The sequence below is a fragment of the Vombatus ursinus genome, unplaced genomic scaffold (assembly GCF_900497805.2).
Source record: "Vombatus ursinus unplaced genomic scaffold, bare-nosed wombat genome assembly UNPS02006779.1, whole genome shotgun sequence".
Lineage (NCBI taxonomy): Eukaryota > Metazoa > Chordata > Mammalia > Diprotodontia > Vombatidae > Vombatus > Vombatus ursinus.
Window position 1 is genome coordinate 21850581 of NW_020946557.1, and position 12307 is coordinate 21862887.

A 12307-nucleotide genomic window follows, 5' to 3' on the forward strand; every position below is an offset into this window, starting at 1 on the left:
ACACACACACACACACACACACACACACACACACACACACACACACATTCATTGATTGGACTACACAGCTCACAAATGTCATGGGTCATTTTAATTAGAATAAAATAAGACAAGAAAAGGAGATTAGATTTGTTGTGTAGCACCCAGTCATAGATGATGCTAATAGTAAAAAGAATTTACTTTGCTTCAGTAGCTATAATTCCAAACATAAATTTAATGTGATTTTCCAAATCACGACCTACTCCTTTACAATAAGAATGTAACAGACTACAGAGTACTCTGGTTTCAATCTTTTTAAAGCCAAGCCACTATTCTGAGCTAGATGTCTGTTCAATTATTCACATACCTCTCAAGATACCCACATGGATAATTATTCTTCTAGGATACTAAATGATAACCTAATGGCTTACTTGGTATTCTTTCCAAAGTGCCTCGTTTATGCTAAGAGTAAGCTTTTCTTTCAATAAGACCTATTGAAATAGCTTCATCATAGCATTTTACATCATTAGCAACCATATTTCACACCTACAAATGGGTCCATCCTGCTCCATAAGAACTTCTTTTCTAATGTGGCATAGAAATTCAGAAAAGAAATCATGACTGTCACAAATTCCTCGGTAAACGAAAAAACCCATCTTTTTATGTGTGTGTTTGTCTAATCATTGGTGTTTTTGGCCTTATAAACAGAAAGATTTTATGAGTGTAGAACTCACTGACGGACACATAAAAGTCAGCTATGATCTGGGTTCAGGCATTGCTTCTGTTATCAGCAATCAAAACCATAATGATGGAAAATGGAAATCCTTCACCCTGTCAAGAATTCAAAAACAAGGTGAGTTTTTATAGTGATAGCACCCCAAGTACTTTAATTATCCTATTTAGTGCAACTCACCATCTAATCTCAAGGAAGATGGTGTCCATAATTGTGAGTTCTCAGAAGTTCTATAAAAAAATGATACAGACAATTCTTCTGCTTAGATTATTATAGGTGGTTTGGGTTAGATGTGACTGATTGAAGTGTCAAATGACCTGTCATTTTCTTTTGAAACTCAGAGCTTAATTCTCAGGCATAAAACTGTTTCACAACTTACAAAATTACATCCTGTAATAGGTTTGAAAAATGTTTTTTCAGGTAGTTCCAAGATTAGGATCTCACTAGAAAGTTGGTAGAGAAAATGTCCATGAATCCAGGGCCATTAGGAAGAGTTTCCAGGGCAGTAGGCCAGTGATCCTTGTTCCTTATTCCATTTTTTTTTAAAGTCCAAGGTCTCAAGGAAATGATCAAATGCCTAAATATTGTCTGAGGCAACAGTTGTAGTTGATATGTTTAATAAATTCCCTTCAACACATAAGTCCCCAATAAGACCCCAAACCAAACTGGATACAGAAGGAAAGCTAAAAATATTTTAGCTTCCATTTATTAGGCCCCAGGCTTATAAATCAGTGCACATTTATTATAGGTCAGATAGTTTTAAATTTTCAACAAAATTTAAGAGTTTTTGAGGTAAAATCATAATTTCACTATTTTGCCTAATATATTGGGATATAAGAGAAAGAATAATGAATTTGTAGTTCTAACATCTGGATTCAAATTCTGGCCCTGTATCTAACTTTTCTATATGATTGTGGATAAATCATGTAACCTCTCTCAGCCTCAGTTTCTTCATATGTAGAATGAAGAGATTGGCCTAGATAGATGATCTCTATAATCTTTTCCAGATGTAATAATCTATCTTATAAATGTACCCATAAGTGTTCCACTTCTGTGTTCATGAACTCCAAAATTCCTTTATCATAATCTTTTATTTTCCCAATTTTCTTTCGGACTTACAACCACAAACTCAGTTTTTCAACCTTACCATTACCTTCATTCTCTTCACCCCTCAGTTCATTCCTAGGCCATCACCCTACACTGGCTATGCTCTTCCTTCCTTAGCTCAGCTTCATGGTGAATCAGTTCAATTCCATAGTCTTCTCTACGTTATAGTCCCTTTCCCCTTTGTCCTGTGGCCCATCACACTTTACCAAATCCCAACCTTGAATTACTACTGTGATTCACCGTCTTGGTTGCTATTAAAGTAATACTGTACAAAGCTGGAGAAAATCATGAAATTGTGCTAAATGGGTCCACTACACATTTAAGTTATATAACTCCACTGGGCTCTCACTGCAGCATGACAATCCTTTTATACCTCTCTAATCAATTCACTCTCTTACTCATCACAGCAGCTATTTCAAACCTTTCTGTCCTTTCTCAAGCCTCCCAAGGTACTTTCTCCCCTCACCTTCTCAGCTGAAGACCTTGCCTCTTACTTCCCAGGAAAAAAAATGGCATCTGTTCACTGAGAGCTCTCTCTTCTCTCCTCCTCTTTGTCTTAAATCAGTCAGACATCTTCCCCTACTGTCTCCTTCTTTACCCATGCTTCACATGAAAAGTTGGCCCTTCTCTTTGGCAAGACTAATCTCTCAACATATACCCTCCTTGATCCCCTTCCTTCCCATCTTCTCCAGCAGATTTCCCCCTCTATCTTCTCCACTCTCTCTCTAATCTTTAATCTTTCCCTATATATTAGCTGTTTCTCTCTGCCTATAAACAAGTCCATATCTCCCTCATCCTTAAAAAACAAACAAAAAAACCACCTTCACTTGGTCCAATCATTCCCAATAGATAATGTCTTATATGTTTTCTCTTCTTTGCAACTAATTTCCCTGAGAAAGCCACCTATACTTGGTGCTTCAACCCTTTTCTCCTGAATATTCTCTCCACTCTAGGTTTTCTTGATACCATTCTTTCCTGGTTGTTCTCTTATCTCCCAGACTGCATCTTCTCAAACTCCCTTCTTGGATCCTCATCCAGGTTATACTTACAAACTGTGGGTGTCCTTCAAAGCTTTTCCTGCAATCTATTCTCTTTTCATTCTCTACTCTCTCACTTGGTGATCTCATCAACTGCCATAGGTTCAATTATCCCTTCTATGCAAATGATATTTCCCAGATTTACATATCCAAGTTCCAGTATCTCTTCACTAACTTCCTCCTGGACATCTCAAACCAGATATCCTGTAGACATCACCTTCCCTTTGAGATTACATTTGTTCGTTTTTCAGTTGTTCCTAACTCTTTATGGCCCCATTTGAGGTTTTCTTGGCAGCAATACTGGAGAGGTTTACCACTCCCTTCTCCAAGTCATTTTACAGATGAGGAAACTGAGGCAAACAGGGCTAAGTGACTTGTCCAGGGTCACACAGCTAGTAAGTATATGAGGTCGAATTTGAAGACGCATGAAGAATCTTCCTGACTCCAAGCCCAGCATTCCATCCACTGTACCACCTAGCTTCCCTGAGATTACATTTACACTGTATATATCTTGTATAATTTTTTATGTTGTATGTCCTATTAAAATGTGGGCTTCTTCAGGGCAAGTACTGTCATTTTATCTTTCTTTGTATTCTCAGTGCTTAAAATAATGCCTGATACATAGTAAGTATTTAAATACTTATTGACTGGCTGATTCTATGAAATATGGAGAGGTACAATGATCACTGGACTCTAAGTCAGAAGGCCTTGGTTCCAGTTCCTATCTGATTAACTTAAGCAAGTCACTCCTTGGGACTCTTTTCCTTCATTTCTAAAATAACAGAGTTTGACTTTGATGCTATGACCTCGGGCAGATCACATAATTTCCTTGGATGTCGGTTTCCTCATACGCAATATGAGGGAGTCGGAATAGGTCACCTCGATCTCTAGATCTCTGATCCTAGGATCCTGTGATTCAGTGACGTCTAAGGTCCCTTCTAGCTCTAACATTTTCTGATTCTATAGGCTAATAAAGACCCAGACATGCTCTCTGCTATCATCAGCACTAAAATTTTATATCAATAGTTCATTGTTGTTGAGTCTTTTCATGTTTAACTCTTCATGACCCCATTTGGGGATTTCTTGGCAAAGATATTGTAGTGGTTTGCCATTTCCTTCTCTAGCTCATTTTACAACAGATGAGGAATTGAGCAAACAGGGTTAAGTGATTTGCCCAGGGTCATGCAGCTAGTAAATATCGGAGGCTAGATTTGAACTCAGGTCTTCCTGACTTTAGGGTCTTCACTTTATCCACTGTACCACCTTGTTTGTCTTTAATCTACCAAGGCACTAGCAGGGAAAGAGAAGAGGAATGTATAAGGGCAGCTTTTATAAAGGTTGGGATAAAGCCTTCCCTTTATGCTAGTCAGAACTTTCCATCCAACATGATAGAGTAATTCATTTTTTAATGGGGTCATGCTACTACTGTTTATTTGGTTTTAGAATGAGAGGCAACTGGGTAGTGCAGCAGACAGACGGCTGGACTTGGACTCAGGAAAACTCAAGTCTAAATCCTAACTCAGATACCTAGTGTGGGACTATAGACAAGTCACTTTGCCTCTTTCTTTTTAAAAAATGTTATTTATTAACATTCTTTTCTTTTAAAATTTTGAGTTCCAAATTCTCTCCCTCCTGACCACCCCTACCCCACTCACTGAGAATGCAAGCAATAGTTACACTTAACCACTTTCAGCCTCAGTATCTCCATCTATAATATGGGGATAGCATTTACCTCACATTGCTATAATGAGAACCAACTGAGAAAATATATGTAAAGCATTTTGTAAGACCTTAAAGTACTTTATAAATCCTAGCTATTATTATTAAATTGACAGACATAATCAAGGATAAAGAAGAGAATTCTCTCCAGTGACTCAAGTTCCAAACTACAGGTAGAATACTCTCTGAACAAAGCCATTAAAAGGTTAAATTCTGTAAAAGGAGGCTGTTTCTCTATGGCATCCACAGCCCATATGCCAACACTGCTTTGTTGATCTGAAGAGGAGCAGTTCTGTTTCAGCAGTCTAATATCACAGATATATTCACAAGGTGACTACCTTGGGCAATTTAGTTAAGTTCTCTAAGGCTCAGGCTCCTCATCTGTAAAATGAAGGGCTGAACTACACGTCCTCTGAGGCCACTTCCAGACCCAGCCCAAGATCTCTGACCTCCGATTCTATGAGTTCCTATCCATTCAGCAGTTATTTTTTGAACAGAGATGTCATTCTTTTAGTACAACATTCATGAGCAGAATCTGTACTTTAGTATTTCTACAATGTGTAAATAATCATACAATTTTGCAGTTCTTTAGAAGTTCTTTTGGTGATTTGGGGAAATGGTATTGGGAGTGGGGCAGATTTATATTGCTACTGATTTTATTACTGCTAGAGGTAGCTAGGTGGTGCAGCGGATGGAGTACTAGGCCTGGGAAGACCTGAGTTCAAATGTAGCCTCAGACATTTACCATCTATATGTGCATGGACAAATCTCTGTTTGTCTCAGTTCCCTGAACTGTAAAATGGTCATTACAATACCACTTCCCTTGTGAGGTTGTTGTGAAGATCAAATGAGATAATATTTATAAAGTGCCTAGCACAGTGCCTGGTACATAGTAGGTGCTAGGTAAATACCTAATCCCTTCCCCAAATAATAGGGAAACAGGAGGTTAAAAAATAAGGGATGGTGGGGGAATTCTGCACCCTTCCTCCCCAACCTTTTCTTTTTTTTTTCATTTAAAAACTAAGACAGAGTAGCACATAGATGCTAACGGTATAGCTCCACCTCAAAGGAAAACTAGGCCCAAGTCACAGGGAACGTTCTCTCACCAGAGTTTAGACTCTTTGAGGAAGAATAGAACATGACAGAGACTGGGTGATAGAAGCAGTGGGGAAAGGGGCTGGAGAATGGGGATACTCTTCTGGGGCTAGAGAGGGAGGCAACAGTTCAGGCCAAGAAGGATTTAGCATCATTCATCCTTCCATCCCTCAATCACTGCCAGCCCTGTTATCTTAGACTCAAGTTCCCCTGGACCATATGAGAAACAGGAACAAGGTAGGAGTTGAGGATTGCCCCAGACATAAGAGATTGGAAGTAAGAAGAGGAAGGGAGTGGGGTGTTCTGTGTCCACCTACCGTCCTTGAGTGGCCATTTCAAGTGTCACTGAAAGTCAGAGACTGTCTATAACAGAATATAAGTTATACGTCAGGTTTTTCTGGGAAATTCAAGAAATGCCTCATTGTTGAAACTGCATTAAAGAAACTCCTTAAAGGACTTATTATATTCCAAACAAAGATACGTAAATCATAGACTAGGTTATAGCCTAATGGATCTTTGATCACCAAATGAAAAATATCAAATGACATAATATATAGAAAAAAGCTGTGTAAGCTGTAAAACATCAAATAATTGATTTTTCCCATCATTGTTATCATCATCATCATCATAATCCTCTCTCACCGATTTGTCCTATTTTCCCCATGAGAAGTTTCCTGGGAAGCTGTCCTTCTTATCCTCCTCTACCAGTAATGGTGTGGGTGTCTGATACATTTATATCTACATATTTATCATATTGAAATATTTTAAGAATGACTGATTTGATCAAAATAATTATTCTTTCCACAATGAGACTGCAAACCCTCTAGGCCTTAGCACACTATTCTGTGAGTTCCTACAGCCCAAGAAAAGCTTCCTCTGGGGGCCATCCCTCTAGCAGTGATCTACTCTTAGCTCTTTGCTAAGCCAGATGTCAGATAACAGTCATATTCTTGAGCCTGGTCTTTACAGCACAATAGCATGGAGAGCTTGTGTTCCTCTGCCACACATAGCCTTCAAGAACCAGGGTCATCGCCACAATACCTTTTGTGGAGGATTTGTTTGCTTGTTTCTTCAGAAAGGGAGGCACTGACTTGGATTTCTGCTTTTTTTGGTTTAGGGAAATTCCCATGTGGTAGCTAGGTTGTACAGCTCTGGGCTTAGAGTCAAAGGACTTGAGTTTAAATCCTGCCTTTACACTCTTAGTATCTCTGTGAACCTGAGTAATCCACTTAAACTCTCGTAGCCTCAGTTTCTTCATCTGCAAAATGAGGAGGTTGGACTCAACAGCCTCAGAGGGCCCTTCTAGTTTAAAATCTATGATCCTGTGAAATTCCCTTCACTAAAACAGATTGCCAGCAAGTCGTAAACAATTTACAGTCCTAAAGACTTGCCTGAGAGTTTGAGTGGTAAAGTGATTTGCCTATGGTCCCACAGCTCATTTGGATTCCTGCCTCCAAGGCCAGCCCCTTTATCCATTGGACCACACTCTGCCTCTCCTTGAGAATATTGTTATTGTTTGGCAAATGGCTGTAATAATATAGATTGGGAAAGCTGCTACTATACAAGTTGAGTATGAAAGTGATTTTCCTTAGAAGTAGTAGAGGAGAAATTGGATATGATCAATGTTGATTATTTAAAATTTTAATATTTTTTTTTCATCTCTTCTAGCCAATGTCTCTATTGTAGACATCGATACTAACCAGGAGGAGAACATGGCAACAACATCTTCGGGAAATAATTTCGGCCTTGACTTGAAAGCAGATGACAAGATATATTTTGGTGGTTTGCCAACCCTGAGAAACCTGAGGTAATGCTGCTCAAAAGTGTTAACAAAGGATTCTTTTGTTCAAGTTCAAAGCTGAGGATGAGTTTTCATACGTGGCTTTTAAATCTAATAGAACTTTGCATTTTAATTATAGTATTTATCAGTTAGTGACTTAGGAACATCTTATCTCTTTGACTTTTTGAAGGGGATAGTCAGAAACCATCATGCATGTTAATCCAATATGAGGCCTCAGAAGCCAGTGCACACATTTGATATTTTTGTTGACTTGTTTCCCTAAATTCAACTGATGAACTGTACCCTTGATTAAAATTTAGGACATTATCATTGCTGTTATTCTCTTTTCACATTCACTGGCTATAATAGCAGAGTGACTAGAAATTGCTCAGTGTTCTCAAAAGTATTCAGTATTCTATGGGTACCGTATATATTTCTGACACTCAATAGCATCGTAATGGAGCATTGGAGCTCCCTTATTAGTTCTACTCAGACCATTCTGATTTTTCTTGTCTTCATGTCAATAATTTTGCTTTTTGTTTTGTATATATCTGTTCACTGAGAAACTAGGAAACTATTTTCAGCTGGGAATGCTTTTGTTTAATATACATTTCATGACCCAGAAAAAATTGCAAAATACATGTCTTACATGGCTGAACGTATTTGCAGTATTCCTGAAGAATATTGTAAAAGGGGAAACTATAAAATGCTATTGGTACTTATAAAATACTTTGAATTGAATAGAGGATAAAGTAATAGAATTAAATGAAATTCTTAATGGGAATCTTCAGGATCACAGCCTTCATCATGGGTGCTAGAGACCTCTCTCCAACCTTCTATGATAAAAGGTCACTTTAGATGCCGGGGGATTTTAAGATATTTTTGGAGGCAATTAATAGGGGGATAGAAAGGAGAGAGTCTGGAAGAATGTAGTTTTGAGAGCTGTGGAGGTGGTGATAATTTCCACACTATAAAAATCAACATGAAGCTTAATGTATGCACACACACATATATACATACATAAACACACACACACACACACATACATACGCACACACACAATTGCTTCCGAGTTGTTCATTCTATTTTACACTACTGGAACTGGAGGTGACCTTGAATACCACTACTTCACCATGGTTAAGTATAGACAGGTATAATGATCACAGTGTATTGTATTGGGATCCTGTTAACTAGCAAATGTTACAATGAATTTTTAAAATGTCTCATAAGAAAAGCAATTGGAATTCAAATATATTTAAATATTTAGTGAATTTGTCAAGCTACTGTAATTTTCTACCACTTGAGAATTCTTATCATTTCTTCAAGAGTTTAAAAATCACATGTCACAAGTTCTGTAACTACCTTCTATCAGAAATGAATGAAATATAGCCAGAATAGGCCTGCTCATCTGAGCCAGCTTCATTTGAACACAGTGATGACGCCCAGCTTTTCACAACCCCAAAGTGACCTTGCAGAAACTCAACTGTGATGAGGAGCTTGAGAAGCTGAGAAAGAATAGGTCTGTTAGTTGACTTTTTAATTATATGCCTAATGTATATTTTGTAGTTTAAAAATCACTATTTTCTAGTGTAGCACTTTATAATTATGAATTCATCCCTTGTCACATTATTTCAAAATAGCCTTTAGACATACAGTCGTGATTGTTCAGGGAGCAACTTTCAGACACATAATTTGTCTATTGTGATCCACCTGATGTGATATAGTGCAAGATATACATCATGGGGCATAGAGTATTTATACAGGTATTGATGGCCTCAGGCTTCTTTCTTGAAAAGTTAATACCTACAAGATATCAGGGAATCTTCAACAATAGAGATGGATCCACCCTCTGCAACCACTCTTCAGAACAGGGGTTCTTAACCTCAAGTTGAAGAGCTTTTAAAAAATATTATGATAACTATATTTCAATATAATTGGTTTCCTTTAAAAGCAATCCTATATATTTTATTTTGTACATTTACAAATAGTATTCTGGAAAGGACTCCATAGGTTCACCAGGGTGCACCACTAGGTGCTAGTTCAGTGGATAAATCATTAAACTTAAAGTCAGGGAAGACCTGATTTCTAATCCTGCCTAGCTACGTGACCCTAAGTAAATCATGTGACCTTTCTCATATTTTGTTCTCTCATTTGCAAAATATGGATAATCATATCTCTTCTTATACAGGGTTGTAAGAATGAAATGAGTTAATATATGTAAAGCACTTTGAAAATCTTAAAGTTCTATATAAATGCTTGCTATTATTATTCATTAGATTATCAAAGGAGTCCCTGATACAAAAAAAAGTTAAGAATTCCTATCAGAATGATAACAAACAACTAAATTAAGACATAAATTTCCAGAGCAAATAGTAATGAAAAGCAATAATATCATTCCTACAATTTACCTATGAGATGTGATGGGGGAGGGGCATAGTCATATATCTGTTCACTGGCAGGTTTTGTGCTTATTTTTCCTTGTTGATCAGTATCCATTCAGTATTCAGAGATTAATAAAACTGTTTTCTTGTCCCCTAAATGGAATGCATTTATGAGTAAATGTTCTCTTTCTTTTTTTCCTCTTATCCTAGTATGAAAGCCAGGTAAAATTTACATTTATGCATGCCTCCTTCAAGTGCATGGGTTGAGTAAGTACAGCTTTTTAAAGAAAGCAGCAGTGCAGAAAGCATATTGATGCTGGTGCCAGCTATTATCTTGGGTACATTTTATAAACAAGCGGTTCTTCTTGAAACCCTTTTCCTGCTGTCTTTCCTTTACAAAGATCCACTCTCTGTAGGACATGCGCTTTACAGTGGTTTTGTAAGAGTGGTAATGGATCCACCCACTCTTCCTTGCCAAGTCCATTTTATGACCAATGCCATACACTTTGAAAGTAACTATCCAGGCTCATGGGTATAACCTATGACCATGAACCAGAGTAAAGCAAACTGGCCTACACGTGGATCAAACCCATGACCTTGATCTCCAAGAATCATGCTCTCTGCTAAACAGTCCAACCCTGCTCTCCTAGCGCTTAGCATTGCGGTGTTGCTTTTTGCAGACCCACAGGTATGTACACACCCTCACAGCCCTCCAAAGGTTCTCCGCACAGCTGTTGATGCATTGCTGTGTTTGTTTGGAATTAGTTCTGGAGCTGGCTGAAAGGAATATGCGTACAGGCTGTAGTTGAAACCACAGTAACAGATGTTTTCTTAGTATAATGTAGTTTACAACAAAGAAACTTGAGGTAACGTCCCTAAACTTTCCAGAGCTATTGTTTTTCATTTCTAACCAAAAATTACAGTGCAGGTTTCTCTAGTGTCTGGTCAAACCCAAAGGGATCTGACAGTCTGAGTCACTATGGTTAGGAATAAAATCTGGCATTTTGGGCCCAATTTCAGTAGACTGACTGCCAAATTTCTGGGCAAGAGATAGAGAATCAAATTCTCTATGAGTAATATATCCATTTAGAGAAATAATAAAAGGAACTGGGATCCAAAAATGAAAGTACAATAGAAAGAAAGACAGGAAATCTGAGTGAACCAGGTGTTTTATCGTGTAATGTGACAACCGGCTAAATTGCTAGAGGGTGCTGTGCTTGCTGAAATGTAAAGGCTGGTTTTCAGTAGAAACATATGCTAATGAAAATGTTCTGGGATGAACTTGTGTTGCTTTGTAATTGTGTCCTTGAATGATATCCTTGAGTAGCATAAAAATTGGAGCTTTCTTTTTATGACTGATGTAAAGAAAACAAAATTTCCTTCTGTCTTTCCCCCTGTCATTATGTAAGGACTCATCTTCTGTGATTTCTACCTTATGGAGTTGGCTGAATGATTTTGTTTTTAAACTGTTGTTTACATTTTCATAAAAGAATCAATGAAAAGAGGATTAATTAGTTCACATGGGCTCTAAGAACTTGGTAAGTCAATCTCTGCTTCCCATTATGGAAGTGAATGCATAAAGCCAAGGAGAAACGCGAGCTTCCTTTAGTTTCAAAAACTATACAAGTTTATTTTAAGGGCTCAACAGAAAAGAAATAATCACCAGAAAATTAAGTGTTTCCTTCTTAGAGAGCTCAGTGAGTTAACAGAAAGGATCTTAAGATCAGGAAAACATTATCAGAAAAACCAAACACATCCAGGGAGAGAGACTGAGGCTAGACCAAGAATCTGGCACCCGATAAAGTCTGCCAATGGCTGGTTTGTTCTCCTCCCTATCATTCATGTCCTGGGGTGTTTTATTCACTGGACCAGAATAGATCTACATCTCTTTGTGGCCATATGTGTAATGGAAGAAACATTGAATTGGAATTAGGAGATAAAAGCTTTAATCCCAGCTTTGCCATTATGCCACCCACCACAAGTCATATCCTTTGTGGGCCTCAATTTCCCCATCAGTAAAATAAGAAAGGAGAGTGAAACTGGCAATCTCTAAGGGTTCCTTCCAGCTTTCAGCTTCTTTGATTCTCTAAATGCTTAAATTGGATAAGTACTATCTAGCTAGTTAGCTATTGGTAATAAGCAGAATTACATTAACCATAACCTTATGTAGTACCATTTGTTAATATTGGTCAGACAGTTCTTGCAAATGCTAATGAACAGCTCATAAATCCACATTAAGTACTCCTTTTAGCTCTATAGACAGTGGAGACACACTGAAGCAACTTCAGGGACACAGCAATGACTTACCAACCTCAGAGTTCAATGGACAAAATTGCTACATTTAAATGAGTAAGGAAAAAGCTATTGGAAGGAGGGAAGGAAGGAAGAAAGGAAGGAAGGAAATATTTTATGTATAACATAGTAAATAATTTTTTTCAATCTTATAATAAGTGAAAATATGAAGTGTCATTTCTTC

At 37.7% G+C, this 12307-nt stretch overlaps 1 protein-coding gene and 1 long non-coding RNA gene across 3 annotated transcripts in view; one reads left to right on the forward strand and one right to left on the reverse strand.

Moving 5' to 3' along the window:
* Nucleotides 1–12307, forward strand: part of LAMA2 (laminin subunit alpha 2) — a 793905-nt gene that overhangs the window by 734686 nt on the left and 46912 nt on the right. Inside the window, exons 51-53 of one of the 2 annotated variants that reach the window (XM_027848591.1) lie at nucleotides 688–832; nucleotides 7339–7477; nucleotides 10042–10053. In XM_027848591.1, the coding sequence (XP_027704392.1) occupies nucleotides 688–832; nucleotides 7339–7477; nucleotides 10042–10053 (296 nt within the window). The remainder of the gene's footprint in view (nucleotides 1–687; nucleotides 833–7338; nucleotides 7478–10041; nucleotides 10054–12307) is intronic. The other variant, XM_027848592.1, reaches the window with a different exon arrangement.
* The window catches only part of LOC114033155, a 166101-nt gene that overhangs the window by 145970 nt on the left and 7824 nt on the right, over nucleotides 1–12307 (reverse strand). The window lies entirely within an intron of this gene.